General features: G+C 40.3%; 2 protein-coding genes across 7 annotated transcripts in view; one reads left to right on the top strand and one right to left on the bottom strand.

The window, feature by feature from the left end:
• Nucleotides 1–23,434, bottom strand: part of LOC132261153 (arf-GAP with coiled-coil, ANK repeat and PH domain-containing protein 2) — a 292,140-nt gene that overhangs the window by 85,570 nt on the left and 183,136 nt on the right. The window lies entirely within an intron of this gene.
• LOC132261158 (poly(rC)-binding protein 3) overlaps nucleotides 1–23,434 on the top strand; it is a 100,619-nt gene that overhangs the window by 44,825 nt on the left and 32,360 nt on the right. For 5 of the 6 annotated variants that reach the window (XM_059759771.1, XM_059759768.1, XM_059759770.1 and 2 more), the window contains 2 exons: nucleotides 5,513–5,564; nucleotides 18,614–19,162. In XM_059759771.1, coding sequence (XP_059615754.1) covers nucleotides 19,085–19,162 — 78 coding nt within the window. In that variant the 5' untranslated portion in view covers nucleotides 5,513–5,564; nucleotides 18,614–19,084. Of the gene's footprint in view, nucleotides 1–5,512; nucleotides 5,565–14,456; nucleotides 14,734–18,613; nucleotides 19,163–23,434 lie in introns of those variants that run through there. The other variant, XM_059759769.1, reaches the window with a different exon arrangement.

Raw genomic sequence — 23,434 nt, 5'->3', positions numbered from 1 at the left:
GGCACATTTTCACAAATTTTCCCACACACACTCTCTCTATCCAGAATTCTTCTGGGAGAAACTTTCCTTCACTTTCCCGCCATCAATGGCTCGTTTTTGCTCCAGGGACGCTTCATTGAAGTATAATTCCATTTTCACCCATGAAAACTTGTATTATGTATGCTGTGATGTGCCTTACTTTTGCCCACAAATGTCTCTGCTCACCGTAATTTTCCGGTTGGAAACAGAGTATAAATACTCCCAGTTTTTGCTATGCACAGGAAAAACGACTAATCTCATTGCAAGTCTATGGCAAACATCGTGAGGCAGTAATAAAGTGACAATTTAAATACCATTGCCGAAAATTTGCAATATGTACAGTAAATTTAAACGTGAAGCAATTTGGATCAACTTTGTACGGCGCAGTGCAAAGTAAATACATTCCTCAAACTGCTGTCATAAAATTTGCATATGCCACCCTAGTAAATTTCGGGATCGCGAGGCTGAGATTTCGCGATGATATTTTTCGCAAGGCAAAAGGAGTGAAAGTTCCTCATGTGAATATCACTTGTCGTCGCAGTTTGGGTGGAAAGTTTCCTCGTTATTTCGCCAAGTTGCACACCCAAACCCAATTTCCTGCTCGAGGAAGTGTCATATGGTTTTAAATAAACATTACATCCTCCGCCACACAATTGGAGCCCCCAGAAAAGATGATGTCACACTTCATCTTGTCTCCTGAGCACTCCTGATACGGACAAACTATATTGCCGCGAGTGGGGAACTTTGTGTGGCTTTTTTCCCGGATGGAACTTGCTTCATTTCATGGCAATTCTTTGTGGGGAGTTTTGCGTTTTATCACATACTGTGAAGTGATGGAGAATTATGTGTGTGTGTAAAGTCATGGGCGTCATAAATCGACGGGTGAATCGAAAACTATGAAAAGTCAAAATCACAAACTTTCAGCAGAGCGAATTCAAAATTTAGCGTTAAAAGAGCTGCGAAATTTGCCATATTCACTTGAAAACTCTCAAAATGCCTTCAAATCGTCCGTTAAAGTGCAAATATTGCTCTGTATTTATTATTTTGTAAATATTTCAGTTGATTTTATTGGTATTTATTGAAATTTTTTCACTAAAATATAGCAAAATTAAAAGAAAATAAATATCACTTCCCAAAGTCAATTTAATCCAAACAAGTTCTAAGAAATCAACTCGTCTTTGAAGTTTTCAAGTTAAAAAATTTAAAAGATATGAGAAATATTCGTTCAAAATCTAAAAAACATTTAAGGATAATTCTGAAAATCTAAAACTATTTTCTGAAAAGCGTTTTATGCGTTTGATTGCCATTTTTGACGAAAACTATGATAAATTGACTTTTCATAGTTTTCAATTCACCCGTCGAAATGGAGAGAGGAAAATAGTTTTCCGCCATTTGACAACGGAACGAAAATAAGGAAGAAATTCAAATTTATATACTTCAGTCGACCGGATAAGGGCGGAAAACCCAAATTATTCCCTTTTATCTGTGAAAAATTCCTAAAGTACATTTTTCCATTTCTTGTCTGTATCCTCATAAAAATCTCGGCAAATTAGATTATATTTGATTTTTTATCTCTTTCGCGAGATAAAACGAATTATTCAATTTGGTGCTTTTATGATGGCGAATCAATTTACTGCGTCTTTTGTGCTCCTTTCTACACACTCCTCGCAACGTTTCTTTTTCAACTCTGGCAATATATGTGTTCTTGAGTGTAATTTCATAAAGGGAGCAATTTAATTCAGCGTCAGCGACAATTGGAGCTTTCCCACTTTTATTGAGAGGGAGCACAGAGTGGGGTGGAAAGCCTCAAGATGGTGAGAGTGAGCTTTATTTACCATCGTCAGGTCGAGCACCGTGGCCAGCAAACTGAATATTTATATGAGTGTCTTTGTTCGATCACGACGTGATAAATTTAAGGCGATTACATTCCAATTCAATATATTATATCGATCAGAAAATACATTTGTTTTCTCAGCAATTTATTTGCCGCCACACTCCCGAGGCTGGCTTGGGGATGGCGGGTGGTGGCAATGTGTGGACTGTGGGGATTGAGATGAAACGATTTCATAGCCGAGAGGGTGATCCGGTGGGTGGGGATGAAGGATGAACACATAAAAGGCGGGTGTGAAGTGCTTTGAGATTTGCTAGCATCCCAAATAAAAATCACTTTGCTAAATCGAAGAGGATTCACCATTTCAGACAGATAATAATTCTCATGGATTTTTCAACTACTCTCCGAAGGCGAATCTAAATTATGCCAAACTCATCTCCTCTCCACTTTTGTCTCTCAAGGAGCCAAAGCGTGTGGGGGAGATTACACTGGCCTTCTCCACCCCCGCGAACACCCTCGAAAATAGAAGAAGTCGAAGCTCTCTCTCCGTGTGCAATTATTTACCCAAGTATCATCCCATCGCGTTGGGCAATCGATTTAAATTTAATGACGTCCAGGAACACATCTACTCCAGTCACTTCAGCTTGAGATCCATCTGCAGATTACACTCAACTCACGGTGACACGGGGAAGCAAAAGTCCTGCCCGAGAGGCACACCCTCAACTTCTTCCCACTCCTTCGTGACTTTTATTTATCGTGCCACGGAAAAAAAACTTCCCAATTGAGGCAAGTTGAGGGCTTGAGGCAATTATATTCCATTTCTGGGATGTCTCTCTGCATCTTTGGTGGCCGAAAAGGAAATATCTTGAGTCAGTTGCTTTTGCGATGTTGTCGCGTGGAAATATGAGATTGCAAATATTCTCGACATTTCCACCATCGAGACAGTCAATATGGGGAAATATGACTGGGGAGATCATGCCTGAAGAAGTTTCTCTCTAAAGCTGCACACATTCAGGACTTCTTGTGAGATTTCAGATGGAAGATGAGATTGAATTTGAGAAACACAACTTTCGAAAGCTGTAGAATTGTTGAATTTCTCCTTTCTAAGCCAAAAAATTCAACAAATTCAACAAATTTTCCTCTAGTTGAGCTCCAATTGCTACTCGATGATCTATAGACGACAAAGAGGGTCACAATTGCTTCCCATAAATCATCATTGTTGTTTCACATGAACCCCATGGCGGCATCTGAACTGGTGGATTATCAGCTCATTGCTATGAAGCACCTCGAAGGTATATAGATAGCATTTGATATGATTTACGATAGCTTAGGGAAGTTTTTCGCTGATTTACCATCTTGGCAAGTTGCAATTTTATCTACATTTGCCCATTGCTTTAGCATTCAACTCGAGGAGACAACATATTTTCATGAGTATGAGATTTACGAGACTTTCCGCATGCACTTCTTTGACTTTCCACTCTCTGGTGCTTTCGGGTGGTGAGCGCACGTCCTGTGTGAAAATTGCAAAAGGGAGGAAATTATGTGTACACCCATAAAACGCACAAGAAGGTCCACACACACAGAGTGCTTCCACCCCATTTCCATAATCTTCTCATGCGAGAAGAATTGACCCAAAAACGTGTCGCTCGTGATGGTGAAGTAACAATGAATTTTGAAAGGCAATTAAAGTCCTCTTTGTCGTGTCACAACCTCCTTCTGATCATGAAGATCTCTCCAGGTGTAAAGGTGAAGAGGCAGCGTTTTTTTTTGGTGTCCGACAAAATACTTAATGAGATGGAGTGTGGAAAGGAAAGTTTCTCACGACTTGCGGCGCGTAAGAAGAAGGCGGAGAGCGACAAAAAAATCACAACGACAAAGTTTTGCAATATTTCCACTCTCTGATACACTGCGACTTTCCCTTTTAGTCCGTGTCATGGTCTCATGATCGGGCGCTTTCCATTGGGGTGAAATTTTTCCATTCATGACGAAGTTAGTAAAACCTCCCATCTCATCAGAGGCATCTTTATGCAAGATGAAGATAGATTTCTTCTGGCTTACATTCTCTCTCCACCTTCGGCAGCATATTTCCATGTGGAAGAAGTAATTATGCAAATTGCATGGTTTTTCTAGAGTGGATCAGAGCATAATGAGGGGATAAAAGAGAAATCACACTGGGAGAAATTGCTCATTTTGGTGGATTTGCAAAATTGTCTGGGATGCTCTTTAAAATAATTTTACACACCATTCCCTCCTCCCGCCCGTCCACTGTGCATTCCCAAGGGTGAGCTTTAAGCACAGCACTGAACTTTGCCTGTTGTGCGCTTAAAATAATGTTGTGGTTCGTTCGGTTTGGAGCTTATGAAATGTGGCTCAGGCGAAAGCTCGGACCATGAGTGCCACAAGTGCGCCCCGGAAATAATTAGGACGGCAATGATTGTCACTTCCAATGGCCCTTTCTCAGTCCCTCCAGCACACCCATAACTCATTGTGCTGATTTAATTACTCACCAGGGATACATTTTAATCAATGGCGATATTCACGTCTATTCACCTCCTCGCCGTCAACAATGGGAAGACACTCAAATTTGACTCCCCACCTGGGAAGGGTGTCCTGGTATTTACAGCGCAAGTATTAAATTCACCCCCAACAGTGAAGGATATAACCATTAGCAGAGGGAAGGTGAATAAGGTGCTTGTATATTACGCGCTGTGTATACGAATATTACGCTGTTTTGGATTCCATGTAACATTAACCTTTGAGCTTTCTATCGAGAGCATCTAAAATTACGAGAAAAATTATTTAAATTAGATTCTCTCACAAGTTTACACGTCAAATACACTCATATTAATTACCCAGCGAGCACAAAATGCTAAGATCTCAACGTTAAGATCTAAAAAGCTAATATTTTCGCTATTTTTCGCTAATATTTTGCGCACTTAAATGCACAGATGTCGCATCATGTAAAACCATTTAATTTCAATGATATTCTTCGTGATAACAACACTCAAGTTAATTGTATAAATAAAGCAATGTAAAAACCCTCAAAATTGAGAGATTTGTATGCTCTCTTGTATCTTTGTATCCTTGATCATTTTTAATCAGAAAAAGCAATAAATTTAGCAAAATATTTAGTGAGAAACAACAGAAAAATTCTGAACATAGGCTTAATATTGTGCTAGAAATTGCTGTGTTTGTAGCTCTATAGAGTTTCCTCGGTTCCATTTCAATATTTCGGCTTAACACTTTTCCTTCGAGTACTGCTAAAATTTTAGCTCAGTAAACTTAGCACTTTTCAGCTAAACAACCTAAAAGTTCCGCTGGGTAATTTATGCTCATATTCTACTGTAGAAAACTAGTCAATATTTAGCACAATGGGTGAATACTAAGTGGCAGAAGATTTCCCATATTTTCCCGATTTTCGCGAGCTCGCTGGCACTTTGTTGGGCCATTCGGTGTGCTAATGAAATTGTCATAATTCACATGCTGTGGCTTCCATCCGGCAATATTAAATTCAGCAAGGACGGCTCTTTAATGACGCTCTCCCGAGGGAGGAACCTGTAAACACAATCAATTGCTAATATTCCCAATATATGTGCCATACATAATTGCCTAAATATACTACATGTGGTTGTCATTAATTATCAATTATTTGTTGTATTGCAGATTACGGCTATTGGGTCAATTTGGTGGGTCGCACTCGTGTTTGAGGAGACTGGTGAGTAGTACCAATATTCCCTCAAGTCCCACTGGCAATGTAACCAATTTGCTGTGTGTGAGTTTGTCCAAATTGAACTGAGGGGAAATTGGCTGTCTGAGTTGCATCCTCGCTGTGGCCTTTTTTCTTGCCACCCTCAGACATTCCAATATTCCGATATGGATTTCCTTCAATCGAATCTACCGTCTTGCCAGCCACTTTCATCAAAAGCAGAAATCAATTCTCACCAGACACATAATCACACATTTCATAGCTCAAGCAGTCGAGCTTTTTCCTCCAAGAGAAGGAGCGAGAGAGAGAGAGAGGTAAATGCAATAACCATAACTCAATGTCGCATTTCACTATCGTTTTCATTCTCATCTCACCCGGCAAACATACTTTACATCCACTCCACTCGTTTGCAATCATATTTTCTAACGAACCCCGAACGTTCTTTCTGTGGCTCTTTCACACAAATGTTTGCCTCTTGGGTGAAGAAAAAAAAAAGATTTGAGCTTTATCTTTGAAATTTTCTGCAACAACAATCAAGATTTTTGAATTTGGAAGCTCCTTTTTGTCCCTCTTTCGTCCCTTTCGTTATCCATGAATATGTGAAGTGCATTCATAGACACTCAATCATCTTCATGATGACAGTTATGAATAAACTTCAGCAGTATCAAGTGAAATATTCTCAGCATTGCTCGTGGAAGAACGTGACTCAATGGCACTTCTAAAACATTGTTGAAAGAAATGTGAGAATAAATTCTTATACACTCACAGAATGAATACAGAACTATTTGACCAATTTGGCGAAAATGATCTGGGAAATTGATTTGAATTTCTCGGATACTCACATCTCTTGCAAATTTATGTGCCTTTCATGTGAAACATTCTAATTCGAAGTTGAGCAAAAGCGCAGTGAATCTTCACAAAGCGTACAATCTTTGGAAGTATTTCCTGGGCTGAGAGAAAAAAAGAAATATATTGAAATTCTCCTGAAAGCATTCAGTATGAAGGTAATTTCAATAACATCTCACGAATTTGGTGAATTCTACTCTCAGCCCAGGAGTTGTGTTTACTTAAGTATTTGCAGGGCAATTAAATAATTGTTTCTCGTCCCACACATACACAAGGATGAGGCAAAAACGACGGAGAAGACGTGAAAATTGATGGGCAAGAAGTAAGACTTCTTTGTAAATCTCTCACACAATCATATTCTGAGACATATATCACAATGAAAGCCACATAAATCCTCAATTTGCGAAGATTGTTTTATAGCATGAGAAAGCATCTCTCATGAGAAATAACATTACTTTCATATGAATAATTCAAAAAGTACAGAGATACACGGGGTGGGAAATGTTTGAATTTTTTACACGCCCTTCCCTCAGAATTATTCACTTTTTCACGCCAATGCCACACAACATGCAAAGCCGTGACTTTTCTTTTAATTCCCTCAAACAGAGGAAGAAAAAAGATGGCTAATGAATTCATCAAATACACTGAAAAGCTCTCACATGTGTGAAAATTTGTTTGCATGTCACTTTGAGAAGTGTTTTGACTGCATTAATGCACTCACAGCAGTATGAATTGCAGTATAACCAATTGTGACACCCAGCGAGTGTGACAATGGTGACAATCATGATAGAAAGTGTTGGGGGTATAATAGACTTTTCTAATCGAATTTCCATCCGAGTGATGTTTTACAATGATTCCAAGAGCACAATTGCCAAAATCACACGCTGGAAAGTTTCATAATTGAAAATTCAATCATATTCAATTAAATTCTGCCACGCTAAAATTACATCGACGAGAAAAGTTGATTGTGAGAGGCAAAAGAAAGCGTAAATTTTCCAGGTTGCTTTTGAAAATGTGGATTTGCCCTTTCGGGAAAGTAGTTATGTAACGTGCAATTACAATTTGCGAATCAACATTTACCCTTTTTCCAATTAAGCGAGATTTTAGGGGAATATCGAAAGCCACGCCCAACAGAACGCCCCGCCCCTTTCTTCTCAAGTCAGTGCGCTTGCATAAATGCTTCGCACGGGGTTTATCTCTTTTTTCACACAGTAATTTCTAATGCTGGAATTGCATGTGTGATAAAGTCTAAAAGCCCTTCAAAATATGGCACAGTCAATCTCATTAATCCAAAGTGATTTTTTTTTTACCTTTTGTAGTAGACCTTTTTTCCAGCTGCACTTTTCAGGGCAAATCCGAGTGAAAAGTTATTCTATGTTGCAATTTGCAGCAAATCCTCGCACACGATTCATTAATGTCCCATTTCAGTGGCGCTTGCACATCCCCAGGAAGCCATCCGGTTCAGTGGGTGAGTCAAACATCAATTCAGCGTCCCTCCAGTTAGTTTGCTACTCAAATACTTGGCGTATTTGTCCAGTGTAAACATTTTCCGCTCTATCGGGCTAACATTTTGTTGTGATTTTCGCCGGAGAAGTGCAAATACAATCGCAGCTGCAACGGCCACTGACCAATTATATTCCTTACAGTGTGGATCAATTGAAAATCACGATCATCAGATAAATCGCAGCGCCGTTAGCCGGGGAGTCAATTGATTTAGAGACTCTGGCGCACCGATTGCAGGCACTTTGTATCCCAATTGTCCTCCTATTTATCCATTCTCCCCTTTTTTTGCCCATCCATATTGGCTTTTTCGGCACCACAGCCACCCCCAACCCGCCTCGACCGTTGGCATTTGGCCCCGGCATATGGAAAACTCGACAGGGGATGAAGGAAAAGGCACCACGTTCGAGTCTCGACATGTGCCAGTTCATATGGGGAAAGAGCAGAGATAGAGGGAGAGAAGTGGGGAAGGAAAGTGGTGGAGTGACTTTCGATGGTAACACTGAAATCGACAGATTCCAAATGGTATTTCCGAACTCTGTTGGTGTTTGGTTTGAAAATTCCAAAATCAATTCCCATTTTGTCCTTGGAGAGCTTCTTTTTTCCTCATGCAACACTCACTAGAAACAACATTCCAACTCAGTCTCCACGGACGACAGTCAGCATGAGCATTTCCGCAAGAGTCGTGCTAAGCTCGGGATAAGAAGTGGAGAGGATTAGAATAGTGACAGAGCTTAAAAGCACTTAAATGCTCATTTTCGAACAATTTGCCTTTTGGAGGCCATAAAAATTGTAGAAAAAGAAGAGATTTTAATTCAAATGAATTCAAAGTGACGAATTTATTAAAATTTTGGAAATTCTTGCCTCTATTTGTTGAAACGAAACCTTTTGCAATGCAAATATTTAGCTGTACACCACTTCTGGCCATAATATCTGCCCCTTGACATTTATTACCACGCTCAATTCACACAATGATGTATAAATTTATACATATAGCTAAGTGGTGAGATTAAGCTTCATAAGAAGCTGAATTTGGCAACAATTAGTTGATTTGTGGGAAAGGTAAGATTTCTGGCAAATCTCCGCGCCAAAATTTATTCCAACATAAATTCACTGTTAGTCTACGTGCTTAGACAATTTTCATTGATATTCATGGTGAGATTGCTAGAGTGTGGCGCGCGTGTGTTGTGTGTGTGTGTGGCGAATTTATTGCATTGATATTAAACCTGAAGAGAGTGTCTCGAGTTGAGGGCTTAACAATTCACAGAGAGAATCCCGATTCCACCATGATCCTTGTGCACACGTAAAATGCACACGTGACTCATTAAATTGAGGTAATCAGGTGTAAACATATTTGCTGTCGGTCGTCGCGTCGAAGGGAGAACTGCCAACAGAGGCTCACCTGATGGTATGTTTAAGTGATCTGATAAGTACAATCGAGCAATTAATCAAACATATGCCGGATGCAAATGATTAAATGCATTCCCAGCTTCAACTTGGCAGTCTCGATTGCCATTCAGCGAGGAATGTCATTATGCTCATGCTTGTCGGTTCAGCGCTATGATGAACCCTTGGCACAGGTTCTCTCTGCAATTCCTGGGCAAGGAAGGGGCGATTTTGCGGGGTGTGCTTTGTATTAAAATTTTGATCATTTTGGAGCATGAAAACTGTATCGACTCCATTCCTCAAATGAGCTGCACTGGAGGAACTTTCTCCATGCTGTGAAGTTCCTGGTTAAAAGAGGGCTAGAATTAACCCTGGGGTTGGAGATGAATGGCCGCGCTTCAGGGAAAGTTTCTCAAGCTTCGCGACTGAAGAAGTTGATGGAGAAGTTATGGCCAGAGCTTCACGGGCATTTTCATGGCCTTATTTGATAGATTTATAACCTGTAGCGAAACTTGCTGGACTTTAAGGTGCTTTTTGAGATTCAAATGCTAACGTCAGGCTAACGATTCGGCATCAGCAAGAGTGAAAACTTTTTCAAATGTCGAAAAAACGGAATTTTAACAGAGATTTCCCCTAAAAACGCTACAAATGTAGCGAACTTTTATTCGCTATCTGTGCCACAAATGATCTTTATCAAGTCAAAATATTTGCATTACTATGTACATTTGTGTTCTCCCCATGCTTTTGTGCTGTATCGGTATTCTTCCCAATAAACTTCATTGGGTGATTAAGGTCGCTGAGCCTCGGCATGATTGGAAGTTATTGAAAATTGCGTGGAGGCTGTGTTGTGGCATCATTTGAATATTTGATGTGCGCAACAGTGAGCCAAAATATTGCCTTTTGTGAGGGAAAATTTTAAATTTAAATGCTACATATCCACCCACAAAAGTTTTGACAGCCACTCTCAAATATAGCATCCCCAAAATTCAATGTTCCTTCACCAGAAATATTCAGATGGGAAGTTTTCCTGTTTGTTTTTGATACATTTTCTGGGCCTATTTTATTATTTTACAAATCTCCTCTCAATCTTCACTTTATTTATTGTCCTTTTTAAAACATGAAGCCACGCAGACTTTGGACGCGGGAAATTTATTTCTTGCTTCACTTTAAGAACATCATCTTCAATTTATGAGCATCTTTCTGTGCGAAGCGCCATTCTATTCAACATGCCAGAGAGACAGTCAGTGATTATTGACTGCTCGAATATTGAAATCCATCACAATATCAGCAAGTTGTCTTATCCGGCATTCTTTTCTCCCCTTGTCATCGTCCAAAGAGCGTCCCAGCGGATGGCGACAGCTCCCGATAGATCCTTTCTTTCCTCCTTCAGCCTGACGCGAATCGTTTACGCGTTTTTATCAAGCACAACAGCCAGACAATCCAGCTGTTATTTAAGGCGTGCATGACATTTTTGACAAGGACTCTCAACATCAAGTCAAGACGGAAGAAAAGTTTCTTTTGTTGTAATTCCCGAGCATATGAATATTCTCCTCGAGTATTGTGGATTTGACGACAAAACGCCCTCAACCACGCGTCGCAAAGTTCCGCTCCGGCGGTAGAAAGATATACACGCCGCATGGGGATGAAATTGCGGAAGAAATATTATGTTAGACACCCTCCTGTGAGGGGCCATCAGCGGGGGAGCCGCACAACAATGGGAGAGAGACTTTCGTCACCGGAAATCACATACAAAAGACCGGGTATTCTTCACACAATTCGCGCCTTTTTCTCGGCCTGTCGAATGGGGATGATGTTTTCTCTGGCTGTGCCTCTTTTCCGATCTATTACACCCCTTTATCAGGTTGTTCGCCCAACCCGTGCGGAAGGGTAAATAAAAACAGCCCAAAACTGCCTGCAATATTGTCACACTGGGAATCAAACTTTAATATCTTCTTTTTCTAGCTTTCAGCGTTTTGTCAAAAGAGGGAAACTTTCGGATGAATAAAAAGAGACTCCCTTCTATGTTAACATTTTCTGGGAGGGTGGAAACATCAAAGAACCTTCTGTCCCTGGCTCCGAATAAATCTTCAGCACATCCACGATGGAAACAGTCACCGCCCACGTAATTTCCGCCAGAGAGAATCAAAACTGGAAGGAAGCTTTCAGTTTTAGTAGATTGAAACTGTTGAAAGTGACATTTCATAAGAAGAATACTTTTAAAAGTCCCTGTAATCCAGCTTCTCACAAAAAGAAAGTTATAGTTCGTCAGATTTGCATCAAAGTTATTGCACATTTCAAGAGTTCTTAACTCCAACAAAAAAAAGAAGAGAGACTTTGAATGTCTTTAAGTCGATCAATGGCAAAGAAAACTTGAACAAAGCTATACTTGAGAGTCCTCTGAAAAACGAGGTGAAAATTCAGATTTTCAACTTCACCTTAGAGAGTCAAAAAATGCTACTAAAAATACCTTCAGGCACTGTTATTTTTCTAAGTCTGCCGCACCTCTGAAAGCTTTTCGTTGAGATTAATATTGTGTGTGCATCCTGGGGCTTTTCCCCATTTTTCTACTCTCCCTCTGCCTTTCCGCCTCCCTAAAAACCATTAAATAGAAGTGAATTTTCCTCTATGACGCCGGTGAATAAAATGTGTCTTATGGGCAAGTGAGAGAAAGAGAGAGAGATTCTCTGACTCTGTTTCTGGTAACATTTCGGAGAAATAGAATAATTTTATCTCTCATTCCCAATTCATCCCCTCGTGAAGGGTTTTTGGCATGATCGGGAAAGCTCTCAATCACACATGAAATTTCACTGATTTTCAACTACCCCGAAACTCAATCAATCAATCTGACAATTGTGTTTGATTTTGAGGTGCTGTTGCCGGTAAAATGGGACACATTATGCAAGCTATGGTGGCGGAGCTCTCTCTTCCCGGAGCCAGAGAGACACACTTCAACAGGGGCGGGGGTGACTTTATTTGCCAGGCGGATGCAGGAGAGATAAAATCAAATATTCCCAATAAAAGTTGGGAGCGAGGATGTAAAAGTTCACCAAAAGGAAAACAAAATTCCATGTAGCTTGAGAGCTTTTTGAGCTTCTCCGTTGTTTGTTTTTCAATATTTGTATACACACACACACTTTTGTACTAAAATTGTCCCATTTGATCTCGCCTTCTGGGGCGCGGAGCAAATTGTCAGGGGGTTAAAGCACTGCAGACTCTCTTGCACACCAACGATCATCAACTAACACGAATAACTTCCCAGGAGGAAACTTAGTATAAATCTGATCTATAAAACAAATCCATGGAAATTCTCTCTCGCCACGGTTTTGAGAAGCACTTCGGCGACAAACTGTCCCCCGATATAAAATGATTGCAGAGCGATTTTCCTCCTTGAGAGCTCCTCGAATGATGTCACTCGAGTCACAGGGGGTTGGGGGGGAGAGTAAATTCCTCAGAAGACGTCCCGGGATGTGGAAGGGGGGGGGAGAAAAAATCCAAAGAAAAGTGTTTCGAGTCAATATTTCCTTTCACCCTGATTTGATTAACTCACAAGAAATGACGATGACTCAATTATTTGGCGAGAGGAGTAAGAAAAATTCTCGTTATTGAGGAAAATTGATTTTACTCCGCCCCATCCAACAATCATCTGGCTTCCATTCTCTTTCCTCGCTCAGACTTTTCCTCTTCTTCTGTCTCTCGAGGAATGTGCATTTTTTATTGTTTGTGAGCGCGCGACCCTTTTATGGTTTTGGGACGCACTTTTACGGCTTTCTCTAATCCAATTTGCCAAGACATCTTCCGACCACTGCGAACTTCGCCCACCCCGTGGCGAAACTTGCATTTCTATTCGATTTTGCCAAGAATTATTAATTAAATCACTGGAGGTGAAAAGTGTGTCTCTCTCCCCAGAGAGCTGAAGTCTCTGGAGAATTTCATTAAATTTCGTGCATGAGAATGAAGTTTCACCCGGGCTGCCTGAGGGTGGCCACCCTGTGGAGGACTCTTGCAGCACACAAATTGCGAGCATCATGTGTTATTGCTCGGAAAATTTTGCATCATCTTCATACTTGCACTTTTCCACATACACACACACTCTATGCCAGTCAAAAGCTCCCTCGATGAGCTTCAGCCTCTTGAACTCCGGGCCACCCACAGTCGTTCCGCCGAAACTTCAATCATCCCGCCAACCTCCCTGACGCTTCAATTGCCAAGTGGGTGGCATATGCGATATATGGCTGCGCCACGAAAGCTCCTCCTGCGGAACTTATCATCAAATGCAGTCCTACAGTCGGTTTCGCCCACCAAACAATTTCTTCCCAAACAATGTGCCTTTTCAGAGCGCTCTTTAAGCCAAAATTTGCGGACTTTTGCAGCTTTCCGGTCGTTTTTCCGGGTTTTCAGAGCTTCCTGTGTGTGTGAAGTTTTACGACAAATGCTGAAAGATTATTGAGGATTATTGAAGAATATTTGTTGCTAGAAAATATAGTGAATAGAGAGCATTAAAAGCAAACTTAAACAACAAATCTGCAAATGCGTGAATATTTGGAAAAATTCATGAATGCCTTTTCATTCTAATAAAATTCCACCCACATGATTTTGTTCACAGCACATAAAGCTTCCAAAAAATAGTTGGAAAAAGGGACAAAAGCAAAGAGTTTATTAAAAAATTCTTTTCCATCATTTCATTTTGTGTAAAATCTGTGCAAAGTCCTCAAAAATATATAAAATATTTAGTACTTTCACAGAGCATGTTATTTATTTGTTTCTCTCGAATATGTTTGTTTGTAATTACATTTGAAAACAACGTAAAAACAACAAACAAAAGATCGTCTTTCTGCGCTTGTTGAATGACAATAAAATGTTACGACTTTAGGATGTTAAAAATTCATAAATCAGCTTGATTTCTGCTCATAATATATCAGAAATATGCTAATTATTATCAACTCGCCGCTTTTGATGCACACGAATCTCAGCGATTCGCTCATTTCTCTGAGTGTAAGCGCGTGCGAATGAGACGAACTAGCATGCATGCTCTCGCCATTGGCCGTTAAACGGCGCTGGTGCCGTGCGAGCGACAGAGAGGGCACGATAGGCGCGGCGCCGGGTGTGCGAGTGAGAGCACTAGAGCGAACCGGAGGTACCGCTATGCGCTGTTCGAGGCAAAATGTCAGTCACTTTCTGAACGCGATACATCTCATACCTTTTATTCTATTCCCCAGAACAGAAATTCTCTCTTATTTTATATAGTGAGTTTTTTGTAATTGTGTGCCCCAGGAAAATAGTGTGTCTCCCCCCTTCTCGCTACCTCCACACCGCATCCAGTGAAGCGTGCAGGGCGCCAGGAAAAGTGCGAGACAAAGAGAGCGTGTTTGCGAACTGTCGAAAAATGACCCATGCCAGCCATCCATTGAGATGAAAAGCCGAGAGTGCAACGCCAAGACGCAATTTTGTGAGTACTCCTCTGCAACATTGTGTGGCCGGCGGGGTGGCCGGAGCGCCTCCGGTGGGTACTTTTGGGGCGTTTTCGCTCAACGGTGCAGCGCCGAGAGCCTCCTTCGAGTGGGTCTTCTTTTTGTTTTTGCCTCACATCGACGGTGAGGCTCACTCGCTAATGTCTATTTTTATCGCCTCGCCGCCAAATTATTCACCTTGTATGCAATTGCAGTCGCGAAAAGTCTCGTTGGACTGCAATAAATGCAATTGAGAGGGGCGAAAAAAGAGAAAAACATCGAGTTGTTTTTCACAACCAAAAACTACATACGCGTAAAAATCGATGCCACGTGGATAAGGCAGGGTGGCTCTGCCATACCGACTGCTGACAATTGCTGTCACACTTTTTTTATTATTATTTGGCTTCTACGCACTTTTCCCACAATTTCCTCTCAACGATGATAAGCGGAACTGCTTGAGATTGTTTGCATGGGGATCATGTTGTCAATTTTCCCCCGGAAAATTTCAGCGACTTCTGAGAATTCCGCCTTCACAAAAATCAACCCAACTCGCGCGATGGGTGAACTCGTGGAAGCCACACCGCGCGCGCCTTGTGTGTGCGGATTTGTTTTGGGGTGAAATGCGAGAGAGAGAGAGAGGAAAAGCGATCACATGGAAAAGCCGTAGAAATTTCACAAGACTCTTGTGTGTTCTCCACGTATTTAGTAGAAATATACAAAAACGGTCATGTTTGGTCAATCGATAGACAAACTGGTAGCACCGTTATGTGAACTCGACTCTGCGATGAGTCTTTCTCGCTCTCGCGCGCGCCCCCTTTTCGTCCAGCGCTCGCCGGCTCGCAAGGGGCGCTGCACGCCAAGCGGCAGAGTACTCGAAGGAGGCCTCCAGCAGCGTCTCGAAGTCTGGCAGAAGCACAACAAAGGCATTTTGCTTCGCAATCGTTGTGATTCTATTCTCGGCACTTTGCAATTTGATTAAAAACCTGACAAAGGAGGATTCTGGATAGGCTTTATTTCTGTATCAGTTGACAGCCTAATACAATGGGAAGGTCGTTTGCCTCTTATCGCTAAAGGTCGCGCGCGCAGTTCATCTTGTCGAATGCAAATTTGTAACCTAGCTTTTGGGTGGAAAGGCAGTAATTTGTTTTTTTTTTATGCTCTGAACTGGTTTTGAAACACAGACGAATTGCGAGAGTGTTGAAAAGTGCAGCAAGGCTGCATTTTTCTAAACTGCATCGCCCCTTTTTTCTCACAATTCTAACCGGTGTTTGTGTGCTCTTGTCTTGGACATGCTGGACAGAGTGAGAGAGAGAAAGACTGCGAGAGGCTTCAATTGAGAGCGCGCGGGAATGATTTGAGAATGCCGAGGTCCACGGCATTGCAGAAAACGTGAATCATCGGGTGCTTAGAGAGGAGTTATAAGGAGGTGTGTTTGCCAGCGTGCTGAAGAAGTGGAAGATCACATTGGCAAGAGAGAAGGCAATCGATGGGGCGCGCTTCTTCAATTTGTTTTTATGCTGGGAGCAACAGAAGAAGAAGTCACTGACATCCAGAGAATTGAGAACAGAAGAAGAAAAATGTGTGTGAGGCGCACACACAACAACAACAGAGAGTGTGTTGTGTGGATGAAGAGAGGAGAACAGGAATGGCAAGAGAAAGAAGATGATGATGATGATGGTGAAGAAGTTGAATAAAAGAATGGGAGATATGGAGAGAATTTTTCCTCTTTCTCTTCCACATATTCACCTCTTTCTTCGCCACTCACTCATTCTCTCTGGTTGCTTTCTTCTTTCTTCTTTGTGCAGAAAAAGAAACATGTGTATTAGTTCATAAAGTTAAGTGGCTTTCTGAGGTCATTGGAACGTGTTTGGCTAAAATGGATCTCTTTTTCCAACTTCTTTTCTCTTCGGATGGGAATCAATAATTCAGTCAAATGGTGGGAATTGGTTCAAAAAGAGAGATATATATACAGAGATTCGATCCCTCTTCATGGTGCCCAAGAGTGCGCGCCTTCTGCGTCGTGGCAGTTTTTTTTTTTATTCTGGGTATCCTTCAATCCCTCTTGCAAGACACATCGCGCGGCTCCCTAATCTGTAGCGCGACTGGGATAAGAAAGCGAGCGCCCCAAAGAGTTCTTCCGGGGTTGAAATTTGATTTATATCTCTCTCTCTCTTCACCTGACGCACAGAAAAAGTGAATCCTCACGAATGCCATTGATCAAAATTGATCAAGGAGAGTGAGTGAGAGTGGTGAGGAAGACAAGGAAATGGTATTTGCATTTGAAAGAAAGTTGAGAAATGTTATTAGGTTCCTTTCTTGTGTGATATTGAATATTTTTGTGAGTGAAGTTCATGGATTCCTATTGGAGAGGAATTTTCAATGAAGTCACCCTAGAATGAAATATTTGCTGTATTAATATCATGTTTCGGCTTCGCCATTCACTGCACAAAAGTTGTCTAAGTCGAATTAGAATAGTTGGGAGAATTCAATATATATCGACAAGAAGGGAAGAGGGAAAACTTTTCTCTCCTCTCCTTTTCCTAAAAGCTTACTTGTTAGAAGAGAGGATGTGTGTGTGTGTGGGGGGAAAAAGTTATGGGGATTTTCTTACTTCATGGAGAGAAGATCAATCCTTGTGTGTACTTTTTAGTACACAACAAATTTCTGCAAAATGTTGAACCAGAGTTGAGTAAAATGCGGTGTTTGGCTGAGCACAGAATGGTATTAAAATGAAATTTTATCGCCTCTTTTGAGATAAAGTGTGTGTGTGTGTTTTTGCTTATGTGAGAAAAGTGCAACAGTTTCCAATGAATTATTTGCAATGAAAAGTTTTGCGGTTGCGTTGAACTGGTTAAATGAACATGAATCAATTCAAACATTATTTACTCTACTTCAGACAGAGTCTTTTTTCCACTGCAATTTGTCACTTCTTCTTCTTCATCACATTAGTAAAAAGCCAATGAATTTTTGCAATTTTTTGCGGGCACGATGAAGATTACAAGACGGAGAAGATAAGATTCACTGATTTTACATAATTCACTTTAGGCGGGGTGAGAGAAAACAAGAGAAATGAGGAGTGAAAAGGGACAATTGAGTGATAGAGAACAAGTGGACAGATTTTCCCGATGGCGAACATCTTCGTCGTCCCCCTTATTTTTTACACAAGGGGTTGACGGAGTTTAGGAGAGTGGAAAAGATGTCTCAAACCACTCACAGATTCAATTATTCTCCTCCTTCTTCCCAACACCTCTCAATCTTTCATGATGCACGCGGAAGTGTGTGAATATTTAAAGAATGTCTCTCCTGACGGAAGGGTGAGTGCGGAGAGGGTGGAAAGTTCATTCAATGATGGCTGAGGGAAGGTGCTTTTTTCCCTACCCTGTCGTTATGCCGAAGAAAAGGGTAGATTGGCGTGTGACATACCATCTAACTGTGAAAATGGTACTCTATGGAATTATTGATAAATTACGTATGGGAAAAGTTTGGGAATTGGGGAATTACATACATTAAATAAGATGTATTCTGGCGGATGTGGAGACGCTTCGTGCGTGTGTGTGTGTGGGTGTGAACTCAACGCATTGGGTTCGGGACATATCGTACAATGTGCGTATTTTTTCTCTATCAGGAGGGATTACAAGTGGAGAAAAATGACTGTGGCTGGCTGGCGAGGGAGCAAAAAAAAAGGGTGGAAAATTAATGTAGCAGTTTTATGTCGCACTGTGCAATCCATATGGGAAGGAGTTGCTTCCCTTTTTTGCCTCTATCCTCTTGGGCAATTCTCAGTGGGGTGGCAAATTTCCTATGTGTATAGCGTGGTTATAATGTGATATTTATGTGCAGAATTAATTGATTTATATTCTTCCCTTGTCTCTTTTGCAGTTTCCAACGTATCTCTCACTGTAAGTTCAGTGGAACAGCTGTGCTGAGTCTTCAAACTGTGTGTGAGAAGAGACGAAGACAGGAGGAGAAAAAAAGAAAGAAAGAAACGAAGAAGAAGCGCGCGATCTCTCTGCAACTGCAACAATTTTCTTCAAGTCTGGAGACGAAAATTTCACACACATTTTCACAGCTTTCAATTATTATCTCTCTCAATTCGGTGCAAACATTGCCATCCAGCAAGTTTTGAATTCGCCAAGGAGGCGACACGACAAAAAGAAGAAGCAATATACGCATTGCACACTGTGAATATCAAGACAGTTTGTTTTCTCATCGCGAAAATTGCGCACACAACACTTGTGTGACTCAGTTGACGGCCAGATATCCTATATAGAATCCGTTAAAGAAGAAATTGAGCAAGTGAGAAAGAGATTGTTGGATTAAAGGCAAGAGAAAGAGCAGTGTGAGGGCAAAATGGATGAAACCAATAAGAAAATGGAGTCTGCAGATCCATCAGTGACACTCACAATTCGTCTCATAATGCAGGGAAAGGTGAGTTGATATTTGCCTGCCATATTACTATATATATATGTACACAATACAGTGGAAACAACACGAAGAGAATCAATCGTCCCAGCAAGAGAGAGAATCACCTCAATCACACAAAAGTGCCTCTGTGCCAATTAAATCCGCACAGCGAGTTGGAAACTTTGTCTATTCTCGAGAATTTACGATCGCTCGAGTGAGTTTCGCAGGGAGGTAAAAAGGGAGAGAGAGAAAGACTCGCGCACTGGGGAGGTTATATAGAAGATGATTCGGATTGGTTTCAACAGTGAGAATGAGAGATTTAATGCACGAGGCCTTTTTCAATCGCGAGACACATTAAGATAGGCTATATAGCGTTAACGAGCTTCATAAAATGTGATACTTAAAAGTTGATAATTCCAACTTTTTTATGTTCAATTTGTTAGAGGTAGAAAAAAGAAGTTAGTATTTAGAAGCACTTTAGTTATATTGGGGACTCATTGGTTTTTAAGTGATTCCGACAAGAGGTGGAGAAGGAATTTTGCTGTTTGTTTTTCTCACAAGGGAATTTATAAGATGGAAATTTTAATTTAAATTATAGTATAGTGTTAATTAACTTCTTAACTAAACTAATTCGCGTGCAATTTGTGCATGAATTTCAATATATTCAAATTTAGGGAAGAAATTCAGCATGTTTCTTTGGGCTATTCTCAACACTGTAAGAGTCTTTAAGACGCAATCGATTTGATGTGCTTAATGGTTGTTTGTGGTATAAAAACAAAAAAAAAAATTGGCACACTTGTGGGAATTGAGGAGCATCATAAAATTCAAATAGTCTTCGTCTGGCTGGGTGGCGCGCGTTTGGGTGAAAATGTTTATATCGTATGTTACTATTCAGTATAAAAATGTATGTTCACGTGTGGGGAAAAGAGGATTATTAATATTTATGTATCCCTTTAGACATTTAATTTGATATTGTTTTTTTCTGTTCTATCCCAGAAGGACAGGTAATATAGGGCATATATAGGAGTTAATTTTTGCTCTCTGCCATACATTTTTTGACTTTGCACTCTTTTCACTGTTCCCTTTTTGCCCTCTGACCCCAATGTGTGTCTGGCTGTGTGTGTGTTTGTGTTTCAGAATCAAATTGAATTGATATTTATGAAGCTCACATAAAACTATAACGTGTCGTATGATGTATTCTGTATGCGAGAGGCTGTGTTGGCTGGGCGGCTGTGTGAGAGAGAATACCTGCAGTGTTGCGGGGGTGGGAGAAAGTTGCTCTTTTTCCTGGTCAACATCATTGAATTTTCCTCTGTTGGGGGTTGAATGTTTTTGATACATACATGTGCATGTACACAGAGAGAGAGAGAGAGGGAGAGTGAGAGAGGGTGGAAAAAATGGGGAGAAGAACAACTACGGCACTGCAACGGAATAAATATAAATGTGGATACACATTGAGTTGAACGGGGGTGAACAGTAGAGAGTGTGGAGAGAGTTTTAAACTCACTCATGGACTTCCTTGTTGCACCTGCGGAGCAATCTCGATGGTGTTGTCCTGCTTCGCGAGTCTGTCACACCGCAAAATAGCCATTCTAACCCCTTTTATCACTAACCCCACTCAAACCATTTGCTCTCGTTTGTTGTGTCAGGACTGGCACGAAATTTGTGCTTCCAACGCGTTATTTGGCACATAAAATGTCCATGAGTGCAACGAGAGAGAGAGAAAAAATTAGATTCTATTTTTATATTGACTAGTTTTTTTTTTGTTTAATGGTATTTTCTCCATTTTGCCTGGCTATCCTTGTAACCCCGTTTAAGTCAAAATTTTGTAGCTGAAAAATTTTCATCAAATTTTCATTGTTATGAATTTGCCTGGTGGGCAATAAACGATAAAAATGCAGTGAGTAGAGGAGATGAAAATTGTTTTGCATAGGACGTAAATGTGAAGCGAGAGGAACAATACAATATACAATCTATAATATAGGGTATAGTTACAAGAATGTCAAAAAATTGCCATGCAAAATATGCTGAAAAAAAACCTAATTTTCGTAAATATATCAGCTTTTTTTCCTATACTTCAATCTCTTATTGTGTAATGCAGTTTTGCCATTTCTTTCGTGACATTCCGACAGATTTTTCGACGGTTCTAATAAAGGTTTTTCGTGGCAACATTTATATGGTGAATTTCGGTACATAATACACAACGCAGAGTGGTTGGAAGTTCATGAGATTCACCCACATTTTGTGTGTATACGGTGGCAATGCCCCAGCAAATGGCAGAAGCTTGTTGTTTGATGGTCGTTAATTGACTATTGGATTTTGGGTTTGAAACTTTAATCCGATTCTGATGTTTCAATTATAGTGTGCTTTATTGCTTTATGCGAGATTGGTTTACCTTCAATATTATCTATCATATTATCAGTAAATTATTTTATGTAATTAATATCGGATTTGGCAAATAATACTCATGATTAGTAATAAATTATTTAATTAGAAGATTTGCCGGGGAAAATCCCTAATTATATCTTTTTCGTGGTTTCTAAACACAGGATTCAATTGTTGTGTGATTATTATCTAATTTCCCCCTTTTTTCGTATCGCACAATCGAATGAGAAAAAACATTGCATAAATGGCAAATCCAATTGAGCATGAATTACAAAGTTGACAAAGCAAAACTTTCCACACAGTGAGACAAATATGTTGGAAAAACCTCAAGACTCTGAGCATAAAGCGTTAAAGAGGTGTGAAGGAAGAGAGTGAGAGAGAGAGTGAGAGGAAAGGTGTGAAAAATACGGGTGAATAATAATGTTTTTCATTGTACATAATGCTGTATTAAATCTATTAGTTCAATGGCCTCACGTCTATTTGTCGTTCGTTTTAAAATGATATAAAATTAGAACTAAACTCACACAGAGTGTGTGAAAAGACTGAAAATATCCAAAAGTGCAAGAATTTCTTTGCTTGAATGTCGTATAACACAGTTATGTATGGTTATGTGTGCGAATGCAAATGAGTTTGCGACAGTTTTCGCGATACACTTGAGATTATGCGATTTCAGATGTCGTGAGCCTGAAGTCTAAGAATTTTTATTGAGAGAAAGACAGAGCGAGAGAAATGGTGGAAAAAGAAATTTTTAACACACACACTTGATGGTGTTCGTAATTGAGAATCTATAGTTTGGTTCGGGGGGTCATGTCTTATGATGTTTTGTGGCTTATTATAGCGCACAACACATTGTGAAGTTGGTAAATGCTCAAGAGTTGATTTCATTGTGTTGTCACTCTATTAGTATTCTGGACATGGTGTACAAACACTTTTCAAATGCACACGGTGATTCACCTCCAACAACCCCTCTTTCACTACACGTTTGCTGTGTAACCAAATGTGCCGTCATGTTTTGTTGCTGCAAAGTTGAGGATATCTGTGGAAAATGTGTATAACTGTTTACCTTTTGCATTCATGTTGCACGTGGAGCATCTTGAAAAGGACATGGAGAATGAGGGTTGCTGATAAAAGAATATTGTTGATGTTTGAGAGGATTCGAGCAATTTTTGTAATAATCCAAACATAAAACGATTCGCATAGTGTATGCGCGGGATTCTAATTGATATTACCTATGCATATATGTAGGTAGAATGTATAAATAGGGGAGTTAATTGAAAATATAGCGTTGTGATTCTAAATTACCTGCTGTTGCAAACAGTGTTTGTGTGTGCCTTTTTAGTGCCAGTTAATTACAAAATGTAGACAATTGTGAGGAAAAACAAACTGTTTTAATGAAAATGTCACTGTAATTAAGCACTTTGTCTATTTGACACTTTCAATTTGTGTGTATTTTCACCCCTGAAGCCCCTTTACTATATGTACTCAGGCACTCATTGGATCCTCTTTAAAGTACTTGTTTTACACATTGGTGACAAGACATCTTCATTGAACCTTTTGTGGAGATTAAATTACCAAAAGTGGTTGAATTCAATGAATATGTACACATTGTATGTGTGTTAACTGTGTGCAAAATTTGAGGTGGAATCATCATCATTCACTTCTCGATTTGATTTACTTACTGGAAAACTCAGTGATAGTTAATTCGCCAATGTCAGTTGCAGTGATTGTAGCATTTGAGGTGAGCAGAGGGCAAAAGAATGGGCAAATTGAGTGTAGAGAGACCTCGGGGGAGAGCAGTGAGGGATCAGAAAAGCAATTTTGAATGTGATTACGTTTGAAAAACCACAAATCAAATGCAAAACAAGCATCTCTGATCTAAACTCTGCACACTCAACCACATTTGTAAATCCC

This window comes from Phlebotomus argentipes, unplaced genomic scaffold, assembly GCF_947086385.1.
Source record: "Phlebotomus argentipes unplaced genomic scaffold, Phlebotomus argentipes genome assembly scaffold_18, whole genome shotgun sequence".
Taxonomy (NCBI): domain Eukaryota; kingdom Metazoa; phylum Arthropoda; class Insecta; order Diptera; family Psychodidae; genus Phlebotomus; species Phlebotomus argentipes.
Note: the sequence above shows the minus strand (reverse complement) of the source record. Positions and strands in the feature narration are given on the sequence as shown.